The sequence below is a fragment of the Marmota flaviventris genome, chromosome 6, assembly GCF_047511675.1.
Source record: "Marmota flaviventris isolate mMarFla1 chromosome 6, mMarFla1.hap1, whole genome shotgun sequence".
In the NCBI taxonomy this organism is placed as follows: domain Eukaryota; kingdom Metazoa; phylum Chordata; class Mammalia; order Rodentia; family Sciuridae; genus Marmota; species Marmota flaviventris.
Window position 1 is genome coordinate 114,107,086 of NC_092503.1, and position 25,547 is coordinate 114,132,632.

The following is a 25,547-nucleotide window of genomic DNA, read 5'->3' on the forward strand; positions in this document are numbered from 1 at the left end:
GTTTACCACAGCACTGGGGCTTAAATGGGACGCGTGGTGGGGCTGCAAGTGTAACTAGATCTTTGGGGAACCCTTCCGGTGATCAGGACCTGGCTGGCCAGCTGACAGGAGGAAGGGGGGGAGGGGCCGGAGAAGTGAAACGGCTCTGGACTGACAAGATTGAGAGACTCCCAGGAACCGCCTTACATGGATTGCTATCGGCACGTAGAGGGCAGAAGCTCGGCTCGGAGGGCACACCTCCGCCTACTGGAAGAGAAGAAAATGGATCTCTAAGACTTCAATTTTTTTTCTTCTCTCTCTGTTCTTTTCTCCCCTTTTCCTTCTTTCTTTCTTTCCCATTTCAAGTTTTATTGTTCTTTTCATTCTCCTCTAATCTATCTCTCTCTCCTTCTTTCTTTTTTAAGAGCACCTTCCTTCCCCTACCCCCCAACTTCCATCCCAAGCATTACGTCTTGCATTACGTGTAATTGTCTAAATGCAAATAGGTGAATGTTTCGAGACTGTCTATAGGGCTCCTAAATACCTAGCTACTACCAAACACCCTGATCCAATCGACGGTTAGTATCCCCCTTCAGTAGAGCAATCTTCTAAAGTAGCCAAGACATACTAACCCTCATACCATCATAGCACCTAACCTAAACATAAGGTCCTAAGAACAAACAACAAATCACTATATGCATACAGAACCCAGAAGCCTTTTATGAATTGAATGAATCAGCTTTAAAGTACAATAAAGCCCAACATTTCTAGGCATAATCTCCCACCACAAAGGAGAGACAACAGAGATATACAAAGCCAAAACAAATTTATAGGAGAAAGCAGTCACACAGCAGTCAAACAGAGCAGGAAAGTAACGTAAACAACATGAAAAAACAAGGGAAAAAAGGATTACAAACAATGCAGGACAACTTAAATCTACAGGAGGACCTAGAAGCATCAGAAACATGGACAAGGAAAGAACTCAAGGCATACCTAACTCAGATGGAACGGAATATTAGAGAAGACATGAGACAGCAAGTCCAAGCAATGAAAGTATATTTTGAAAACGAATTAAACAAACAAATTCAAACTGCAAAGAACGAGCTTTACCAGGAGATAGAGATTTAAAAAAAAAAAACCAAACAGTAATCCTAGAAATGCAGGAAACCATAAACCAAATTAAAAACTCTAACGAGAATATTACAAATAGACTAGATCAAGTAGAAGTCAGAACATCAGATAATGAAGACAAAGTTTATCAACTTGAAAAGAATATAGTCAACACAGAAAGGATGCTTAAATCTCACGAGCAATCTATCCAAGAGATATGGGATGTCATAAAAAAACCAAACTTGAGAGTCATTGGGATAGAAGAAGGTATAGAGGTTCAAACCAAAGGAATGGACAACCTATTAAATGAAATAATCCTAGAAAACTTCCCAGAGATGAAAGATGGAATGGATTGCCAAATCCTGGAAGCCTACAGGACCCCAAACATTCAAAACTGTGATAGACCAACTCCAAGACGTATAATTATGAAGATAGCCAACATGCAGAACAAGGAGAGAATATTAAAAGCTACGAGAGAAAGGAGGCAGATTACATTCAGGGGTAAACCAATTAGGTTAACGACTGATTTTTCATCACAGACTTTGAAAGCGAGAAGATCCTGGAACAACCTATTTCAAACGCTGAAAAATAATGGATTCCAACCAAGAAAACTGTATCCAGCAAAATTAAGCTTCAGATTTGACAATGAAATTAAAATATTTCACGATAAACAAAAGCTAAAAGAAAACCAGCAGCCAGAAACCCAGCACTGCAAAGCATTTTGAGCAAAATACTACAAGAAGAGGAATTGAAAAATAGCGCCCAAAACTAACAGTGGGAGGTATCTCAGTAAAGGGGGAGAAAAATAACCAAAGAGGAAAAACTAGCCAAACTAAAATAAATAAATAAATAAACATGACTGGAAGTACAAACCATATTTCAATTGTAACCTTAAATGTTAATGGCTTAAATTCACCAATCAAGAGACATAGGCTAGTAACCTGGATCAAAAAAACAAATCCAACAATATGCTGCCTTCAGGAGACTCATATGATAGGAAAAGACATACACAGGCTGAAGGTGAAAGGTTGGGAAAAATCATACCACTCACATGGCCATTGGAAGCAAGCAGGAGTGGCCATACTCATATCGAATAAAATCAACTTCAAACCTAAGTTAATCAAAAGGGATAAAGAAGGACACTATATACTGTTAAAAGGAACCATCCACCAACAAGACATAACAATTATCAATTTGTATGCACCAAACAATGGTGCTGCAAGGTTCATAAAACAAACTCTCCTCAAGTTCAAGAGTCAAATAGACCACAACACAATAATTATGGGTGACTTCAACACACCGCTCTCGCCATTAGACAGATCCTCTAGACAAAAACTGAATAAAGGAACTATAGAACTCAATAACGCAATCAATAACTTAGACTTAACCGACATATATAGAATATATCAACCTTCATCAAGTGGATACACGTTCTTCTCAGCAGCACATGGATCCTACTCAAAGATAGATCATATATTATGCCATAGGGCAACTCTTAGTAAATATAAAGGTGTGGAGATAATACCATGCACCATATCTGATCATAATGGAATGAAACTGGAAATCAATGATAAAAGAAGGAAGGAAAAATCCTGCATCACATGGAAATTGAACAATATGTTACTGAATGATCAATGGGTTACAGAAGACATAAAGGAGGAAATTTAAAAATTCTTAGAGATAAACGACAATACAGACACAACATACTGGAATCTATGGGACACAATGAAAGCAGTTTTAAGAGGGAAATTCATTTCCTGGAGTTCATTCCTCAAAAAAAGAAAAAACCAACAAATAAATGAACTCACACTACATCTTAAAACCATAGAAAATGAAGAGCAAAACAACAGCAAAGGTAGTAGAAGACAAGAAATAATTAAAATCAGAGCGGAAATCAACGAAATTGAAACAAAAAAAAACCATTGAAAAAATTGATAAAACTAAAAGTTGGTTCTTTGAAAAAATAAATAAGATCGACAGACCCTTAGCCATGCTAACAAAGAGAAGAAGAGAGAGAACTCAAATTACTAACATATGGGATGAAAAAGGCAATATCACAACAGACACTACAGAAATACAGAAGATAATTAGAAAGTATTTTGAAACCCTATATTCCAATAAAATAGAAGATAGTGAAGATATCGATAATTTCTTAAGTCATATGATCTGCCCAGATTGAGTCAGGAAGACACACACAATTTAAACAGACCAATAACAAAGGAAGAAATATAAGAAGCCATCAAAAGACTACTAACCAAGAAAAGCCCTGGACCAGATGGGTATACAGCGGAGTTTTACAAAACCTTCAAAGAAGAATTAATACCAATACTTTTCAAGCTATTTCAAGAAATAGAAAAAGAAGGAGCTCTTCCAAATTCATTCTATGAGGCCAACATCACCCTGATCCCGAAACCAGACAAAGACACTTCAAAGAAAGAAAACTACAGACCAATATCTCTAATGAACTTAGATGCAAAAATCCTCAAAAAAATCCTGGTGAATCGAATACAAAAGCATATCAAAAAAATTGTGCACCATGATCAAGTAGGATTCATCCCTGGGACGCAAGGCTGGATCAATATACGGAAATCAATAAATGTTATTCACCACATCAATAGACTTAAAGATAAGAACCATATGATCATCTCGATAGATGCAGAAAAAGCATTCGACAAAGTACAGCATCCCTTTATGTTCAAAACACTAGAAAAACTAGGGATAACAGGAACTTACCTCAACATTGTAAAAGCTATATATGCTAAGCCTCAGGCTAGCATCATTCTAAATGGAGAAAAACTGAAGGCATTCCCTCTAAAATCTGGAACAAGACAGGGATGCCCTCTCTCACCACTTCTATTCAATTTAAATACTAGCCAGAGCAATTAGACAGACAAAAGAAATTAAAAGCATAAAATTAGGAAAAGAAGAACTTAAATTATCACTATTTGTGGATGATATGATAATATGTCTAACAGAACCAAAAGGGTCTACAAAGAAACTGCTAGAGTTTTAATAAATGAATTCAGCAAAGTGGAAGGATATAAAATCAACACGCATAAATCAAAGGCATTCCTGTATATCAGCAACAAAATTTCTGAAATGGAAATGAGGAAAACCACTCCATTCACAATATCCTCAAAAAATAAAATAAAATACTTGGGAATCAACCTAACAAAAGAGGTGAAAGATTTATACAATGAAAACTACAGAACCCTAAAGAGAGAGATAGAAGAAGATCTTAGAAGATGGAAAAATGTACCCTGTTCATGGATAGGCAGAATAACATCATCAAAATGGCGATATTACCCAAAGTTCTCTACAGGTTTAATGCGATGCCAATCAAAATCCCAATGGCATTTCTTGTAGAAATAGATAAAGCAATCATGAAATTCATATGGAAAAACAAAAGACCCAGAATAGCAAAAGCAATTCTAAGCAGGAAGTGTGAATCTGGAGGTATAGCGATACCAGATTTCAAACTGTACTACAGAGCAATAGTAACAAAAACAGCATGGTACTGGTACCAAAACAGGCGGGTGGACCAATGGTACAGAATAGAGGACACAGAGACCAATCCACAAAATTACAACTTTCTTATATTTGATAAAGGTGCTAAAAGCATGCAATGGAGGAAGGATAGCATCTTCAACAAATGGTGCTGGGAAAACTGGAAATCCATATGCAACAAAATGAAGCTGAACCCCTTTCTCTCGCCATGCACAAAAGTTAACTCAAAATGGATCAAAGAGCTTGGTATCAAATCAGAGACTCTGCGCCTGATAGAAGAAAAAGTTGGCTCCGATCTACATATTGTGGGGACGGGCTCCAAATTCCTTAATAGGACGCCCATAGCCCAAGAGTTAATAACAAGAATAAACAAATGGGACTTACTTAAACTAAAAAGTTTTTTCTCAGCAAGAGAAGCAATAAGAGAAGTAAATAGGGAGCCTACATCCCTGGGAACAAATCTTTACCCCTCACACTTCAGATAGAGCCCTAATATCCAGAATATACAAAGAACTCAAAAAATTAAACAATAAGATAACAAATAACCCAATCAACAAATGGGCCAAGGACCTGAACAGATACTTCTCAGAGGAGGACATACAATCAATCAATAAGTACATGAAAAAATGCTCACCATCTCTAGCAGTCAGAGAAATGCAAATCAAAACCACCCTACGATACCATCTCACTCCAGTAAGATTGGCAGCCATTATGAAGTCAAACAACAGTAAGTGCTGGCGAGGATGTGGGAAAAAGGGTACACTTGTACATTGCTGGTGGGACTGCAAATTGGTGCGGCCAATATGGAAAGCAGTATGGAGATTCCTGGGAAAGCTGGGAATGGAACCACCATTTGACCCAGCTATCACCCTTCTCGGACTATTCCCTGAGGACCTTAAAAGAGCGTATTATAGGGATACTGCCATATCAATGATCATAGCAGCACAATTCACAATAGCTAGACTGTGGAACCAACCTAGATGCCCTTCAATAGATGAATGGATAAAAAAAATATGGCATTTATACACAATGGAGTATTATGCAGCACTAAAAAATGACAAAATCATGGAATTTGCAGGGAATTGGATGGCATTAGAGCAGATTATGCTAAGTGAAGCTAGCCAGTCCTTAAAAAACAAATGCCAAATGTCTTCTTTGATTTAAGGAGAGCAACTAAGAACTGAGCAGGGAGGAAGAGCATGAGGAAAAGATTAACATTAAACAGAGACGAGTGGTGGGAGGGAAAGGGAGAGAGAAGGGAAACTGCATGGAAACGGAAGGAAACCCTCAATGTTATAGGAAATCACATATAAGAGGTTGTGAGGGGAAAGGGGGGGGGGAACAAGGGAGAGAACTGAACAACAACAGATGAGGTAGAGAGGGAAGATTGTAAAAATGTGAATGTGTAACTGATGTGATTCTGCAATTTGTATTTGGGGTAAAAATGCGAGTTCATAACTCACTTGAATCAAATGTATGAAAGATGATATGTCAAGAGCTTTGTAATGTTGTGAACGACCAATAAAAAAAAAAAAAGACATGGAGGAAATGTAAAGGCATATTGCTAAGTGCAGAAGCCAGTAAGAAAGACTACATACTGTATTATTCCACTGCATAACTTCCTGGGAAACACAAAACTGTAGAGACAGTAAAATGATCCTGGTTGTCAGAGACTGAGGGGACAGGAGTAAAAGGAGAAATGGGTGAGAAACGGAATTTGGGGTGGGTGATGGAAGTATTCTGTATGATATCATCATAGTGGATACCTGACACTATGCATTTGTCAAAACCCGTATTATTTACAATACAAAGAGCAAACCCCAATGTAAACTATAGACTTCTGTTACTAAAACAAAATGGAATGAATTCTTGACACAATGGACAACTTAGATGGATCTCCAGGAAATTTTACTAAGTGAAAAGAGTCAATCCCCCCAAATTACATTTTATTTAAATCCACTGACATAATATTCTTTAACTAACATAATGAGAACAGATCAGTTAGTAGATGTCAGGACTTGGGGAGCGGGGAACAAATGGTCATAATGGGCAACAGGAGGTATCCGTATCCCTGCAGTGATGGATTCTTCCATATCGTCATGGTAACTATGGATACACACAACTACTCATGTGATAAAATTGCCTGGAACTAAATGCACACACACATACAAGTATAAGCATACCTGGGAAACTATTGATGGCAATGTCCTGTTTGTGATATTTTAATATCATTTTGCAAATGTTTTCATTGAAAAAATCTGGGCAATGGCTGCATGAGATTTCTGTGCTTTATTTCCTATAGTTCTTTGTGAATCTACAATTATCTCAAAAGGTTTGATTTTTTAAAAGGCTGTACATACATATGCATATACACTTGTGTGTATCAAATCTATTCTGTATTTAGTAATTTAAAGTGAAAATAGAACTTCTTTTTTGAAAGCACCTTATGTCACATGCTGTAAAGGGGGATAGTTAGAACTAAATGTGTCTCTTGAAGTAAAACGGTATAACTGTTGGTCTTAGATGTAGGGAAAATAGTCACCTTACTTCAGTATAATTTTAGTATTCCTAAATACGGAAGCATATTCCATTTAAGTTTACAATAATTGTCACAGTTATGACTAAAAGAGTCAGTAAACTCCAGCATCCAGTATTTAAATCTTGGTTTTGTTGTGATTTTTTAAATAATTTGTCCAACTTGTTCCAAAGGGAAAAAGTTGCAAGATGCAACTTTAGTCACCACGTTTCTAATACCTGCTGGGTAGAAAGCACTGCTGAATGCTGCAGGCGTCACAGGAAGATTAATCCACAGTCTCTGTCTTCATGGCTTACATGAGAGTCAAGTGAATTCATTCAGTCAAGAGACGTTTATGAAGATCCAGCGCTGCCTCAGACGTTGTGCTAAGCACCAAGTTTACTCACATAGTATCTGCTTTCCTGCAGCTCATAGCAGGGTGGATAATACCACCACAAAACCGCATAAGGTTGACCATGAAAAGCATCATGTAAGAGCACAAAGAATGGTAAGGACCCAGAAGAGAAAGAAATCAAATTGGTGAAGGACATCAGGAAAAGATTCATAGAGAAATCAGCGCATGAACTAGTCCTTGAATGAAGGGGTAAGAGTTGGGGCAGTGGAATGTGACATTGGTGTGCAAACAGACATAGGGTAGTTGAAAAGCTTGTTCTGATAGATAGCTCACAGACCTGTCTACTGGGACCCAGTAAAAGAGTGGGCAAGAGCGTCAGAACTGAAATGGTATGAATTCAAGGACTGGGCAGTCAGGCAAGCTGTGTCCCCTGGATATTTTTATTCAAGGACAAAGCATGATTGGAACTGCTCTTTAGGAAGGAAAATCAGTCCGTAGCATGTAGAAGTAGAATGAGACAGACAGGAGTCAGAGCGTTGTGGAAAGTTATTAAGGCCATTTGGGTGACAGTGAGATTTAAAAAGAGGGGCAAAATTGGAAGATACCATAATCTAGTGGCTTAAAATTTAATTATGTATAATAACCAAAGGGATGATTGTTAAAAATACAAATTCTCGGCTCCTAGTCCAAGAGATGGAGGTTTAATTTCATTTTGCTACATATGGATTTCCAGTTTTATGTTTGATTAAGACTCTGGTAATTCTGTAATAGTCCCTTCCTCCATCCACCTAGGGTAAGTTTTTTAGAAATACCACAGAAGTCTTTCCAATGAGGATAGTGAGCCAATATTTATTGAGCATTTATTGTGTGCCAGTCCTCACAACTAACTAAAGATGTGGCTATTTGGCATGAGGATTGTGAGGAATGGGTGAAAAAGCCCTAGGCACATTGTATTATTTAGTTTTTCATCACTGAGACCAAAATATCTGACAATAACAACTTAGAGGAGGAAAAGTTTATTTTGGGCTCACAGTTTCTGAGGATTGGTCTGTAGTTGGCAGATTTCAGTCTGGACCTGAAGTAAAGCAGAACTTCATGGCAGAAGAGCGTGACAGAAGAAACTGGCAGCTCACGGCAGACAGGAAGTGGAGAGAGGACACTCACACGTGAGGAACCAGGGACAAGACAAGACCCCCAAGGCCTACTTCCTCCAGCCACACCCACCTGCCTTCAGTTACTACCCAGTGATGATTCAAAGCATTGATCCATCCAATGAATTAATCCACATATTAAGTTATAGCTCTCATAATCTGATTCTTTCACCTCTGCACATTTACTACATTGCTCAACACGTGAGCTTTGCAGGGGATACCTCCTATCCAAACCACAGCATACATGAAAATATACTCATCAAGCTGAGACTGGACTGAGGTTGGAGACTGTGACATGGTGGAGGTTTTCTCCAGCCTTTTCTGAACCTCCAGCCTGGATTCAGTGCCCTTCCTTGTGCATGCAGCGAACCCAGAGGGTCTTCTCCCTTACCAGGTAAGATCGAAACGATCAGTTTCTGGGTCTTTTCTACCTCACTAGAGCTCTTCAAGGTCAGGAACGGATGTTTTCAGGAGCTTACAGAGTGCACATCAAGAGCTTCCTGTCTCAATTCTCTCAAAAATGCTTGTATCACTACCTTGGAGAGAATATGAGAACCACCAAACATGAATTTCTGGAACTTCCTGCCTTCCACCCCTCCTCCCACTCACCTGCTTTCCTCTAGCCTGCAGATCTATGTCCTCTGCAAAGCCGATCCTTTTGTTTATACTCTGGATACTTTTTGCATCAACCCCAACCCTCCGTGGTTTGGCTCACACATTTTGTGTTTAAATTTTTTAAATTCAGTGCCTTTAGGCGAGGGGTGCAGCTTTCACTTTGTATTTCCACTTTTGTGTTACAGTTTTTATTTGGGTTATTTTCTGCCTCTCATAGGCATTTGAGGAGACTCGTATGCCTATAACTATAGGTCTCAAAGTGAAAATCAGCCCCGTCTTCCTTCACTGGGCCAGTACTGACATTCCTGGAAGAAAGCCTCTTAAGGTGTTGAGGTGCTGTATGGTCACACAGGAGGATGTGAGTGAAAGTGAACAGTAAGTCACACTGTGTCTATCGTGGGTTGACTCGACACTATGAGCTTGAGAACCAGAACATTGTCAATGAGAACGGGAGAGGGAAGAGAGAGCCTGTCTAGCCTAAAAGTGATGCTTTCCACCCGCAGCCTGGCCTGCAGGGTGACGCCAAGAGGGAAGCTGGCCTTCCCCACTCGCAATGACCAATTGAAAGAAGTTATTTAGTGTCACAAATGTCTTAGAGAGGAAGTTGCCTAGGAGCTTGGGCCATCAGAACTGTCAAGGAGGCCAAGAGGTTCAAGATCACGGTGGGGGTAGATGGAGTGTCTGGCAAGGGCCCTCTTCCTGGCTTGCAAATTGCTGCCTTCTCACTATGTCTTCATGTGGTGCAGAGAGAGAAAGAGCTTTAGTCCCTTTTCTTCATCTTGTGAGGAATAACCCCACCATGGAGACCCAATCCTGAGGACTTCATATGAATCTAATCACCTCTGAAAGGCTCCAATTCCAAATATGATCCCTCTGGGAATGAAGGCTCCTATAGGAATCCCGAGGGGATGCACACATCCAGTCCACAACACACTCGGCCTCCACCAACCGCTGCCTTTTAAGTGATGTGTGAAAGAATGGGAATAAACAGCTGGAGCATTTTCACTCATCAGAATGCAGAACTATATCTGTGATATTTAGGGATGTTAGTCACATGGAATTAATTAATGACAGGGAAAACACTGTCACTTCAGACAATTCGGTTTGCTTCATGCTTTGTAGTAAATAAATGTATACAATTTCTTGTGTCATTAGAACAATCATAGTCTCATGAAAAGAGCCCATGTCAGCCACTAACTTTCTGTCACCACCCATGCCTACCCCAGTGTCTCTGCTCCCTAAGACCCTCCATGATTTCCTAATTTTGCTGGCATGTGCCAAGACCAAAGTGCTCTCTGAAGAAGGAGCCAGTAGTGCTGGTGGAAGTATACTGAGCTGGCCAGAGAGAGTTCACATGGAGCAGAGCCCTTAGAATGAAGTGGAGACAAAGGAAGTGACAAGGTTCCACCAGACAGCTAGCAGGGTCATCTGGGCAAATGATAAAGGTCACAAGTGGCATATTAATCTTCCTGCTCTGAAACTTTCATAGCAGTTAGCCTGCTCAAGTTTCAGAAATTAATCGTATTTTGCCTTGTGTTTTCAGATTGAGTTCTAGGATAGCTGAAGACACTTTATGAAATGAACCAGAGATAAGCTTGATACAATTCAGGATCACTGGACACCTGTGACCTTTCAACTTTTATGTAACTCTGCCTAAGAAGCAAGCCTAGGGGTAACCCAGATAGAAGAAAAAATGGCTCGATGTACCTTTTGCAATTTCAAAAGGAAGTGAAGTGATCAGGAACTGTTCCCAACTCTGTAAGACAGAAGTACATGTTTCTGTGAGAAATGAAAGAAGACTTGACTATAAATGGAAAGCTGTCAATCTGGTCTGAGGGGGAAGTGTGAAGACCTTGAAGAGGCATTCCCATATTAATATATACGTTTCATACAGTTTTAAACAAAATGTGAAAGACTTTTAAAAATACACTTATGGTTTTAGAATTTATCTGAAAGGATAAGCAACCAAGAAGAGCAAAGAAGTGTTTGAACAAGTACAGAAATTGGAGAGAGCTAGTGACAAATTAGGTAAAGACTGTAAAAATGAAACAGTATGTGTTAGAATACTCCAAAATTAGACAGATGGAGAAAAAGGAACAGGTAACTCAGAATCAGGTGCCATAGCTTGTGATGGAAAGCTATTCAGTCATGGTGTTAGAAATATTTGTTAGTGGGTTAACTAACACCTGCATGTAATAGTGCCTCAATTTAGCATGGCTTAACCAGATAATCCATGCGTCCCCTTGACCATCCACCACCCCTCCCATCCCACCACAAAGCAAGGATTCTGGAAGTAGACCACCAGGGCAACCATGGAACTCAAGGACACATCAGGACTTCCTTCTGGGGTCTACTCTTCCATTGGCCGATGGCATTTGTTCTCATGTAGCCTGGGTGCCCCACCTCCAAAATCACATGCACATTTCTGCAAGGAAAAAGGTTCTACAGACAGAGGCTGCCCCTTTAGTAGGCTTCACTAGAAGTTTTACCCAATGACTTTAAAAAAAAATTTTATTTGTAATTTTAGTTACACATGACAATAGAATGTATTTTGAAATTTATACGTATGTGGAGTATAATTTCCCTTTCTTGTGGTTGTACATGATGTGGAGTTACACTGGTTGTGTACTCATATATGCACATAGGAAAGTTCTGTCTAATTCATTCTACTATCTTTTCTATTCCCATCCCCCTCCCTTCCCTTCATTCTCCTTTGTCTAATCCAATGAACTTCTATTCTTCCCTTCCCACTTCCCTTATTGTGTGTTAGCATCTGCACATCAGAGAGAACATTCAGCCTTTGGTTTTTTGGGGATTGGCTTATTTTACTTAGCATGATTGTCTCCAGTTCCACAATTTACCAGCAAATGCCATCATTTCATTCTTCTTTATGGCTGAGTAATATTCCATTGGGTATATATAACACAATTTCTTTATCCATTCATCTGTTGAAGGGCATCTAGGTTGGTTCCATAGCTATGCTATTGTGAATTGAGCTGTTGTAAACATTGATGTGGCTGTATCACTGTATGTGCTGATTTTAATTCCTTTGGGTATATAGCAAGGAGTAGAATAACTAGGTCAAATGGTGGTTCCATTCCAAGTTTTCTGAGGAATCTTCATACTGTTTTCCAGAGTGGTTGCACCAATTTGCAGTCCCCCCAGCAATGTATGAGTGTACTTTTTTCCCACATCCTCACCAATATTTATTGTTACTTGTGTTCTTGATAATTGCTATTCTGACTGGAGTGAGATAGAATCTCAGTGTAGTTTAAATTTGCATTTCTCTAATTGCTAGAGATGTTGAACATTTTTTAATATTTGTTGACCAATTGTATTTCTTCTGTGAAGAGCCCATTCAGTTCCTTTGCCTATTTATCAATTGGGTTAATTTTTTGGCATTAATTTTTTTTTAGTTTTCCCAATGACTTTTAATTACTTATCACTGACAAAAAAATTATGTTACATACCCAGCACTAGTGACAAGAGAGTCTGGTAAAGTGTAGTATTTTTACAAAATTTCCTGAAGAAAACCAGAGCCTAAGAGAGAGAAAGGAAGGACAAATCCCACATAGACAATAATTAGTTATATAGGGTGAAAATTCATTAGATCCCTCATTTAAATCCACATGACCATATCCTAAGATAGTAGAAAAAAAATAAGTGAATTTGTATCTAATCCTTTAATTAGGGAGGTCTTATGAAAATACATGAAAAACATAACTAATGGATATGTTATACTCATTTAAACTTTTGTGTGTTAAAATTTTTAAAAATCCGATATAGCAATAATTAAAAAGCAAATATAAAATTTGTAGAATAAATACAAGAAACAAAATATTTTATATATAGAACTCATAAATATATGTATTGCAGATCAATTCATGGGACAACAAAACATAAGTTTACAAACAGATGGAAATAGGTGCAAGCTCATTAACCACTCAAAGAATGCCAATTAAAACAACATTAAAACCTAACCAATCAGTAAAGATTCACCAGTGTTCGATGTTGTCAAGGTCATAAACACAGGCAACCTGATTCAGGAGGCATGTAAGTCGGCGTATTTTCAGAAAGCATGCTACTGTCCACCCCCAAAGAAGCCGTTATTGGATCATAATGTGCTGCATACTTTAGTGAGCTCGTTCACTCACTCGCTGGATATGTCATTCCATGTCAAATAAAGAGCAGGCGACCTTCTAGATTGGGGCACAGTGATGAACAAAGGACTCATAAAGGCGACATTGCGAGTTTACAGGTGAGACAGAGATGCAGCAAGGGTCTCTGATGCTGAACAGGTATTGCTAGCATTGGTCTCAGGCCAGGTCTGTCCAGGTCCCTATATCTTGTCTGAAATCTCCCCTAAAGGCCAAGTGCTTTATGAAGGCTGTGGCAGTGTTAGGAGGTAGTGGGACATTTAGGAGGCAGGGCCTTGTTGTAGGAAGTCTGTCACCCTCTCCCACCCCCCCTTCTGAGTTGCCATGAGGAGAGGAGCTCTATTTAACTACCATGCATTCCCCACCTTGATGTTCTGTCTCAACAAAGACCAAGTGACCTTGAACTGAAACCAGGAGCCGAAACAAATCTTTCATCCTGTAGGTTGATTTTCTCAGTTACTTTGTCACAGCGACAGAAAACTGACTGACATAGGATGCTTCTGCTCATTGTGCTATAGGCCTCCCAGGTGTGAAGAGAGCCTTAAAGTTGTTCATAACTTTGGATCCAGTAATGCCACTCTCCAAAATCAATCCTGAGGGGCAAGTACTGACTACTGGAAAAGCTTCAGGAACATATAGGAATATATAGTTTGCAATGTTACTTAACTTTGAATTCTGAACAGTTCAAATATCCTATCATAACAAGATGGCTAAATATTTGAGTCAATACATACCAACTCTAGAATACTGTATAACTATTACTTATTATGTTTTTCATAATAAGTAATAAGGGGCTGGGGTTGTGGCTTAGTGGTAGAACACTTGCCTAGCATGTGTGAGGCACTGGGTTCGATCCCCGGCACCACATAAAAATAAAACAAATAAATAAAAGTATTGTGTCCATCTACAACTAAAAAAAAAAAAAAAAAGAATGTGTAATAACATGAAGAAATGCTCATGGTATAAAACTAAAGGGAGATTAAAGGATATAATAACAGGTATATATTTATAATTTTACCACAAATCTGCAAAATGTGTATAAGAAAATTACTTTAAAGCTGGGTGCAGTAGCGCATGCCTATAATTGCCACTGTTCAGGAGGCTGAGACAGGAGGATCGTGAGTTTGAAGCCAGCCTGGGCAACATAGCAAGACCCTGTCAAAGAGTCAAAGAAAAGAGAAGAGGAAAGTAAGGGAGAGGAGAGGAGGGGAAAGGAGGAGAGAAGGGAATGAAGAAAGAAAGAAAAAGTCCTTTAAGGCAGCTTATATTACCATATAACCATTGTCCCTGTGATCAGACTCTTTCTTAATTCTTTTCACTTTTAAAAACAATTTTAATTTTTCATAAGAATTATGTATTACTTTTATAGCTGAAGAAATAATAAAATTTATGTTAAAATGGGATAAAATGAAAGTAAATAAATTCAGAACTTTTAAAAAGGCAACGACATAAGCTAAGAAGTACATAAAGCTATTTACCTGGCAAAGGAGTGCTATTACAAATCCATTGCCTCAAAATGTATCTATTCCTGTAATTTTCCCAAATATGGAAAACTTGAATACATTATTTGTGATTTTACAACTATGAATGAGAAAGCAAGAATTAGTAAAAATGGAAGGAAAGTATTTTCTTGGAAAAAAGTTGCTTTTTCTGAAGAAGTTAAATGTTAGTATAATTACTATATGGAATTAGGCCAAACAAGGCATTTCTTTAAATGATGAATTATTTGTGGGCCTGGAGCATCAGGAAGAACATGATGTGGCTGAATATTATTAGAAATTAGCAAAGGGAAAGAAAAAGGATAACAACATAGTTTTCAATATCTGAAAGAGTCACTCTTGGAAAATCATGCAAATGGTGATATTCTGATGGGTAAATGAATGATAATCCATGGTTAGATAAATTGGACTTAGGAGTCATTTGTATGTTGGTGGCTGGAAAGTGATATTGTTTGGGGATAGTAAATTTCCATTAGATAATAATACACAAAGGTGATTTCATCAAGTTATTAGCAATTCAAACTTGAGTATAATTTTGAAAAAAGAAAACAGAAATGAAAGAATGTTTCATATATATGCTATGTCTTAGTGCAATAAATTATAGTGACCGGTAAATAAAAAACTACAAGTACTTCTGTACTTACACATTCATTCTATCTCGCCTGGTTCTCTCTGCTGATCACCGATGGTTCCTGTTTTGGTTTTGCGTTTCCATACAGTGGCCACCTCCTTCAGGCTCTGTCTTGAGTTCTTTGAGTGCTGTCCATTTTCACGTCGTATGGAAGCACAAGCATGGCAGAAGCGAGAACCTGTGAAGACACTCCCACTTTGCCACCAGGCATCCTTGAACCTGGCTGGCCACCTTACATGGAGCCACTTAAGCCATTGCTCTTTTCAGTTTTGCTCCTTTTCAGACATAGAATAAACCACACGCAGGTTGTCAGCCCCTCTGAGATCACAGACTTGGGGAGTAGGAGGATAACTTTAGGATATATGCTAAAGTCCCTTGGGAAATAAAACTTGAAAAAATTTTGATCTAATAATGTCATAATTTAACAATATAGTTATACAGAATAGAGGACACAGAGACTAACCCACAAAATTACAACTACCTTATATTAGACAAAGGTGCTAAAAACATGCACTGGAGAAAGGATAGCATCTTCAACAAATGCTGCTGGGAGAACTGGAAATCCATATGCAACAAAATGAAATTGAATCCCTATCTCTCACCATGCACAAAAGTTAATTCCAAATGGATCAGGGATCTAGAAATTAAACCAGAGACTCTGTGTCTAATAGAAGAAAAAGTAGGATCTAATCATCATCAACTGGGGCTAGGCCCCAACTTCCTATAGCACAAGAATTAAAACCAAGAATCAACAAATGGGATGGATTCAAATTAAAAAGTTTTTTTATCAGCAAAAGAAATAATCTGTGAGGTGAACAGGGAGCCTACATCCTGGGAACAAATCTTTACTCCTCACACATCAGATAGAGCTGTAATCTCTAGGGTATATAAGGAGCTCAACAAGATAAACACACACACACACACACACACAAAAAAAAAAAAAAAAAAAACAACAACAAATAATACAATCAATAAATGGGCCAAGGACCTGAACAGACACTTCTCAGAAGAGGATATACAATCAGTCAACAAATATATGAAAAAAATGCTCATCATCTCTAGCAATCAGAGAAATGCAAATCAAAACTACTGTAAGATACCATCTCACCCCAGTAAGAATAGCAGCCATTATGAAGACAAACAACAAGTGTTGTCAAGCATGCGGGGGAAAAAGGTACACTCATACATTGCTGGTGGAACTGCAAATTAGTGCAGCCAATTTGGAAAGCAGTATGGAGATTCTTTGGAAATCTGGAAATGGGACCACCATGTGACCCAGCTATTCCTCTTTTTGGACTATATATACACCCAAAGGACCTAAAAACAGCATACTACAGGGACACAGCCCCATCAATATTATAGCAGCACAATTCACAGTAGCTAAACTGTGGAGCCAACCTAGATGCCCTTCAGTGGATGAATGGATAAAAAATATGTGGCATTTATACACAATGGAATATTACTCAGCACTAAAAAAGAATAAGATCATGGCATTTGCAGGGAAATGGATGGCATTAGAGAAGATTATGCTAAGTGAAGTTAGTCAATCCCCAAAAACAAATGCCAAATGTTTTCTCTGATGTAAGGGGGGTGACTCAAAAGTGGGGCAGGGAGGGAGAGTATGGGAGAAAAATTACTTCTAGATAGGGATTAGGGATAGGAGAGAAAGGGAGGGAGAAGGGGAATAGCTACGATGCTGGAAGGAGACAGTCATCATTATATAAAATACATGTATGAAGATGTAAATTTGGTTCAACATACCTTATATACAAACGGAGATATGATAAATTGTGGTATAAAGGTATATTAAGAATTGTATGCAAAAAAATAAGAGAACTCTTATATAATAGCATGATTTGGCATGAACATACTTTATATACGGAGTTATGAAAAATTGTGCTGTGAATGGATAATTATGAATGTAATGCACTCCACTATTGTCATGTAATAAATAAATAAATAAACACCAATATAGGTAAATTAGAAGTCATAATGGCAACATTTAGGAGGGTATATTTATCAGTTTGACATAAAAGAAATTAATTTAAAAAGGAAACAAAAATTCATCACAAGAATCATCCAGAATACTTTGCAGCTTTCAAACTAGATTTGGTCTTTTAAATACTGTCATACTTAAAAGTATTTTGTTTGTTAGTATACAATATCTCTCTTTCTAAAAAATTAGCACCTGTCATTTTCACTTTATATTAAATAACTTAATCTCTAAAATGTCACATGATTAACTACATTCATTATCAGTGAAAAGAAATAATGTTAAGTAAAACTAGAAAGGATATTTTTTAAGTAATGGGAGTTTTCAAAATATCTCCATAGGGGTTAAACAGAGAAAATGTCCATGACCTTTAGTCTATTTTGTCAAGGTCAATACCAACACAAAAATGTACCCTAAGTTCATGAAACTTTCTCCAGTGACATATTTCAGCTATTTGTACTTTATTACAGAAGAAAACTTTTAGAAGGTTTTTAACTAATCTAAAGAAAATCTACCTTTGAAATTGTTTAATATTGGAAGGCTGCCCCCTTCCCTCGCGTATTTCTAAAAATTCACCCCACCTCTTTTCTTCAAATCTTCACCACAGAGAGGTTCTAAGAAAACATGCACTGGGGTGGGGAGAAAAAAGAGGTTGAGAACCACTGAACTGGGGAATATTCTCTTTATTGAAATGAGTGGAGATAGCACTGTGTTCCCATCACGAAACATATCCAGTTATTTAAAAGGGCCTGGGCACCCCCCGCCCGCCCACCCAACCCCAAACACACCCATTTTCATGAGGCTTGTGGGCATGGAGATTTCTGTAGGTCAGCATTATCTAGACAGAGTGACCTCCAGTCCTTATGGCATATTTATGTGATTTAGTAAAAGGCTCCCCTGCCATCTGTGGGAAGATTGTTTATAATGTTTTTGTTGGAAGACACTTTACTGCTCTCTGATAGACATTTGTCATAACAAATATACAAAATCATGATATGAATAACATGTCCTTGGCCATGGTGCCATTGTGTAGTTCACAGCCTGCACAATCATATGGGACACTTGCAAGTAGACAAAAGAAAATAGAAATCACCACAGCTACACTTGGCCATAACATAAAAATGAGAAACAATATGCATTGCAGTAACTCCTGAAGAGTTCTTCTTTGGAAAGTCATGGTGTTGGAATGCCGTGGAGGTAGGTGTGGGCAGGGGAGGGTTCTTTCATTGATGCCTTCCATTACTGAGAATAAGAGCTTGGCCATTGTTCTTCAGATGTCTTCCAGTCAGTTAAAAAAAAAAAAAAAAAAAGCCTACAAATTCCTACTAAGCAGCCAAATGGAAAAGATTCTCTGTTTACAGAGAAAACACAAAGCTTGTTTCTTCCCCACCATTAAGCAGTCCGAGTAGACTTAGCAGAACTTTTCCACTTAGGTATCCAAGTTAAGGCTATCAGTGACTTTTCACTTGAAATCTAAACATTTTAGAAACATTTTGTAGGGGAAACTATGCACAGGCCTATTCAAAATGAATCAAATAAATAGTTTGGTGGGTTTCCATCTTGGAAGTAGGATATTTATTTAAGAAACTCTAATAAAGCCCTCTTTTCAAGCCCATAAAAACTACAGTCAGAACCAAGTGGTAGACGAAAGACTCAGGAAATAGTTATTGATGTGTGTGTGTGTGTGTGTGTGTGTGAGAGAGAGAGAGAGAGAGAGAGAGAGGAAGCAACTGGATGAGAAACTCTTATAATGGTTCTTATTTTCCCCAACTTTGAAAAGCTATTCTACTGGTAGGAGAATTTAAGTTTATTTTCACTCCCTGATAAGCTCTCCCAGGCAAGAGATAGAAGCCACGGCAAGGCTCAGGCTGGCCTGTGAGCATAGCTGTGAGAGTTGGGGTTGACACATGGACAGACAGGTCAGTAAGGGAAGGTCCCAATCCTCATGCCCAGGAATTGGGCAGAAACCAGAATGAATCTACAAAGAATGGACAAGAGAGAAGAGGTTGCCTCTCAGAGGTTCCAGAAGAATGCCAAAGTCTAACCTTTTGTTGGGTGTCCACAAATGAGCACCAAGAGTCATGAAAGAAGTTTGGAGATCAACCTACCTCTTGATTTACTTTAGCATGTGTGAGGCCCTGGGTTCGATCCTTAGCACCACGTACATATAAATAAAATAAAGCTAAAAGAAAATAGAAATCACCACAGCTACACTTGGCCATAACATAAAAACGAGAAACTATATTCATTGCATTAATAAGAAATCAGAAAACTATGAGGGAAACATTATATCAGAAAGAAAAATTTAAAATGCAGAGTTGAGTTACAAAAAACATCTCAAAATTCTATGAAGAAAAACTGGGGGGGAGTGTGCGAATTGTTATTGTGATCCAAGTAACAAAGCTGGACAAGTACCAGTGTTTCTGAAATAGCCACATTGGAGATCGAAGGCTCTGAATGGTTAAAAAAAAATTGCTTAGCTAAACACCAGTGATGACATTTGGCAAACACTTGGCACCTTATGCTTGTGATTTTTTTAATATAAATATAACCCTAAATCAGTGACCCACTTAGGTTTTCTAATAAATGTGCATGCTTAGAATTCCATCCTTTCTCATTTACAGCATTTTCTATTCAGTGAAGTAATAAGGAGAAATGTATGTGTGATGTGTTCTTCCTATCACAAACATTTTTTGACATAAACACTATAGATGTTTAGTTAGATGCATAATCCCCAGCTTAGCATTAGTTATTTGTGGTTATTGTTGTGTGGCTTGGTTAGCCCCTAGCTGCATGGTCGGGGAGGTAGAAGCTTCCTATGAAGGATTTACACTTCACAGTTTCCTCATCTGTCAATAGATGTGGCTCATCAGTGTCTTCAGCTACATCCAATGAGATTTGTAACTTTACCCCTTGGGCGTAAGATGCAATGGTGGAAAGTAAAGACAAAAGAAACCAGAAATCCCCTCCCTCTGTGTCTTCCTTGAAGGGTCATTAAAGATGAAGTCCTTGGCTCTCAATCTTGACCACACACCAGAATCACCTGGAGCCTTTATAGACTGTGATTCCCAGACAGTGTCCCAGATCAATCAAATCAGAAACTCTTAAGGTAGGACCTGATCTGACTCAGGGTTTGGTTTTGGTGTGTGTGTGTGTGTGTGTGTGTGTGTGTGTGTGTGTGTGTGTGTTAGTTCCATAGATAGTTCTTTTTGAGAGCAACTGGATTAAATGAAACAATGCAGATACCTGGCATACAGTAGTGCTTGGCATACATCTGGTGCCCAATGAGTAAGAGCACTGGCTTCTTTGAATTGTTTCCTGATAGCCCTCTCCCTTTTTCTGAGCCCCTGCCTGTTCTGAACTTGTACAGGAGAAGTATTTTGTCTGTCTGGGTCTTAAAAAAAATCCATCAAAGGTGACTTACCTCCAACTTAGAGGATTATTGACTTCATACTGAAAAGGATAGAACTTTCTTCTTTTTTCCCTTTTAAGGTTCCACCTCATCATTTATTTCATGTCTTTATCTTCCAATATTACTTAACTTCTTTCACTTTTATAGGTAAAAGCTTCAGATCCTCACAATCTATGGATTTAGGAAGAATTCTGTCCCTAGGAGTTTAAATAGTCAAACCTACTCAAGCACTTCAGAAGGATCAGGATGGAAATGAAGTATAAGAAATAAAGGAGGGTCCTAAAAATAGAACACAACTCATCCATTTCAATTAAAAATGTCTTCATATTTTCCAAGCATTTTTGAACTCTTAAGTATTTTTAATAAGCTCACTTATGAGTCCTATTTAAGAATAAATAAATTACACTTGTTTTCATTAAGGAAGGAGATCTTTTTCCATCTCTGTGGGTATTGTCAAAGGAGACATAAAGGAGGCCAAAATTAAGCAAAAGAGCACATTATTAGTGGCATATTGGTCACAGATGTGCTGGTAGAGCTGCATATTCTTCCTGCAATTAGTATTTTAAGTGCCCACAAATTACATATGAAAACCCAGATAACTTCCTTACAAAACAGAAAGATGAAAATATTATGATATTTGAAAAATCTTCATTGTAAAGGTAATCTAAGTAAGTTTTCATAAGTAGGGAAGTGACGTGTGTCTGTTGCTAAGTGACACGTCAGTTGTTGTCCTTTTAAAGGAGAAGTAGCTCTAGATGATGGCAACCTTCACCTATACTCATCCATTCCAAATGTTTTCAACAAGTGAAAATACCTGTAGATACTCTTTGGCAATACCTGTGAATGATAAATTTCCTTTCTGTAATGATTCTTAAGAAAATAAAGAAGACAAAACTCCAGAGACAGGGGAATTCTCTATAGTAAGTTTATGGCTTGAATTTGTAGGCCTTTGAAGCAGGATTTGAGGATGTTGGCCAAGTTTTTTTCACTTACCCTAAATACATGTAAGAAGACATGAAGGATGTGACTCTACTTTGTGTACAACCAGAGAGATGAAAAATTGTGCTCTGAATGTATAATATGAATTATAATGCATTCTGTTGTCAGATATAACAAATCAAAAAATTTTTTAGAAATAAGAAAAAAAGAAAGTCCTAAAGGGACTATAAGGAGAGTACTAACAAGCCATCACTGGAAGCAGGCTTAGGATTCACCTGGGAGGAAATGGTGTAGGCACTAGGACGTACATAAAGGTGGTTGCAATAGATGAATATGATTCCAGATCTAAGGCTCTGACGGTAAGGATAGAGTAGAAGGAAAATGTGTGCAGTAAAGGAAAAAGCATCAAGAAACAGATTTGACAGAGAGTAATGACAAGTTAAATAAGACTTCTTGAGAACTTTTTACTCACATTGGTATGAAAACTATACAGAAGAATAAATCCTAGAGGAATGACAGATATTCTCCCTGTTTAAGTTTATGAGCTAACCAGTTTGAAAGGTTAGGTAAGTTGAAAGTGATAAGCAATTGAAAAAAAAAAAAAAGAAAGGATTAGTTTGTTACCCATGTAAGAAACTGAATCATGCCTGTCCCCGAAACCAAGCTGATCTGGTTTTCTAATATATAGATAGAAAGTTTTATTGCATTTTTTAATTTAGTAAGAATATACATTTAAGATGATCTGATGATTAAAATGACAGGTGGCTTCAAATCAGAGGCTTGTAATCTATTCTTCAGCCCCAGTGCTATCTGATCACACTGTTGAGGAAATGTCAATGTTTGATGCTCCTGTGGTGCTGCTTGGTTCCTGGTGTGTTATCGCTTTATAAGTTCAAGACATCCTACTGTACGGTTTTTTAAATAAACCTGTAGGAAAGACTTGACATTCTTTTTCTTCTCAACAGTTCCTTGTTTTCTTGCTTCCCATTTCCCTAGGAAAGTGACACTATTGGAGGACACTGATCAGAACATTCATCTGAAAAACCTGTCTCTGCATCAAGCAACAAACGAAGAAGAAGCTCTGAATTTGCTCTTCTTAGGAGACACCAACAGAATGATTGCAGAGGTAATGAACTTTTCCCTGCAAGCTGTCCTTCCAGTATTATGGGGGATATATTAGACTTTTAGAAGAAGCCAAGACTTTAATCATGACCTCATCCAAGACTCACGTTGCAAGTAAGAAAGCCTGGATCCATGAGGGAGGAGAACTGTCCAAGGTCACCTAGCTAGTGAGAAGAGGGGCTGAAATTTTCACCTCTGGCTTCTCAGCCCACTGCTTTGTCAGCCTTTTAGTTTTCATTGCTTCTATTTTTCAAGTTTTATACAAATTGGTTTGCAGCTTATCAGTGGTGATCCATAAAATATCTTAATTATACTAAGTTTTGCATGATTTTCTAAATTTAAAAATACACAGGGCACTCTTCTAACTTCAGGCCATCCATATATTGGCATATGTTTATACCTCTGTTTCATTTCATTTAGTTATTGAGTTAGTATTTACAAAGTATTTAGAGTGCCCCGTGGAACCCAGGAAGTACTCTGTGCATTTGCAGCTGTTATTGTCAGGTCTGAGACCACCATTACAGTATGCAGTACAAGGATGTCTCACTACAATATCTGGGACATGCTTATAGTAAAAATCATTCATAGTTTATCTCATATTCAGATTTATCTGAGTTCCTTTATTTTATCTGGGAATCCTTGGGAGGGTCCAGGATTGACCCAACTTGGTCAGGGGCTCAACCTTAACCAGTTACAGATCAGAGATGAAGGATCATGAGTCTCTCATGGAGCCATGCTGAAATGAAGAGAATAGGGGTGGTGCTGAGGGTGGTGGTGGTGGGTGGGGAACTGGTCTGAAAAGGAACAGCTTGCTATTATCACTGGCACTTTCTTTATAAAGCCATGCTCCCAGAGTTCTATATTTTACCTTGTCTTGATAACAAGTAGGTTAGAATAGTACACTGAGAAGGTAGGCAATCAGAGAAAAATCTTCATCAAGTGACCTTTCTTCTGCCCATGGCCACACTCTAGAATGAACTGCCCTAGATGTAAAATAGAGAGATGGAAATCAGAGTCCAACAGTAAAGGCACGGTGTTGATGTCTTTTGGTGATGGGCCCTTGGTCTTGTCGTTGTTGTTTAGTAATTAAATACTTTTCAATACACTGACCAACTTTATATATATATATAAGTTGGGCTTATGTGCCATATATGATACAGATGTAAGGACTCAAATTGTTTCTTTAATTTGAAGAGAGTTTAAATAGTTTTTAATTTCAGAATATCTTGTTTTGCTTTATAATATTTTGCATTTTGCTCTGGGCATCCGTATTTTGCCCCATGATCATCTGTGATGTTCTCATTTGTTTCAGTAACAGAAGTTAAGGAATAAAGGCAGATTAAGAATTAGGACATATAATGATGAAAGACTTAGCATGTCCCCACTAAACTCTATTCCTCCAGACACAAATTTTTAAAAATGTCACACCATGAGATACAGAATATAGATGGGCCTATGTGAAAAAGAAAAGATGGATTCATAAATGTTCTTGGGAAGCAGGTGGGGAGTCCTGACCCTGCTGCCCTGTGAACCTTACTCAAGAGTGGCTCAGCCCTGGAGAAGGAGAATCCTTGTCCTTGCTGATCCCACTCCTTCATCTTCAGTGGGCTGTGGAAGGCTTCTGAGCCTGTTTCACAGGGACCTCCAGTAGCTTAAAAGCTTGGTCACTTGCTGTTTCAGAGATATGCATTAACTTTTAGCTGACTGCACACAGAATTTTCAGTTTTGAAGAACTTCCTTTGTGAAGCTTGCCGGTCCTGTTTTCCATCTGAAAAAATTTTAAGTCTTTTCCTAACTTACTGATGAGTACATCTCATAATAATGTCACAAAAACTGAAACCTGAAGAAGTCAATCCTAATAATGACAGTTCAGCATTAGTTTTATTTATTCATTTTTCCTCTGTGGACCTGAGTTTTCTAAACCAAATATAATAGGTTTTGTATGTTTCTGTGCCTGCCTTTGCTATGTCTTTGGTAATAATGGCTGCTATGTTATATTGAGAGGCTGCTCAGTAGACTTCGCATTATTATAGACACTATATATATTTCTGATTTTTACTTTATTCATGGATACTGAGATCTAAAGGGTTAGACTTCTTGCCCAACTCACACAACTAGTAATGGTGGAGTCAAGGCTCAGCTCATGTCCAACAGATTCAGAATGTTCTTTCCTTACACCAAGAGTATAGTAATCAAATTGATATGTCAAATATTTCAAGTGAGAATATATTTCTGAGTTATTTAAAACCTATACCAAGTATTTAGTACTTTTGCTTATCTCTTGAATTCAATGAAAGCAAATACATGTACATAAAAATATAAATGAAGAATAACTGTCAAACCCTGGAAATTCTTTATTATTCAGAGTCTAAAAAAAGCATGTTTTGGATTACAACCTAGCTGTCAGAATGCAATTTGTCAGCACAGAACGAGCTAACCAGGATAAAAAGAACACACTAATCATTTTTTGAAAAAAAAAAAACCAACCGAGGTTCCCAATTTCCCATTTACACAGAGAAACCAGAGGTTGCCATGGTAACCACAAAACATTTGCAAAACAAA

At 38.0% G+C, this 25,547-nt stretch overlaps 1 protein-coding gene across 1 annotated transcript in view; it reads left to right on the forward strand.

The window, feature by feature from the left end:
• Kif6 (kinesin family member 6) overlaps positions 1-25,547 on the forward strand; it is a 380,879-nt gene that overhangs the window by 91,164 nt on the left and 264,168 nt on the right. The window contains 1 exon segment of the mRNA XM_027943549.2: positions 22,860-22,989. Coding sequence (XP_027799350.2) covers positions 22,860-22,989 — 130 coding nt within the window.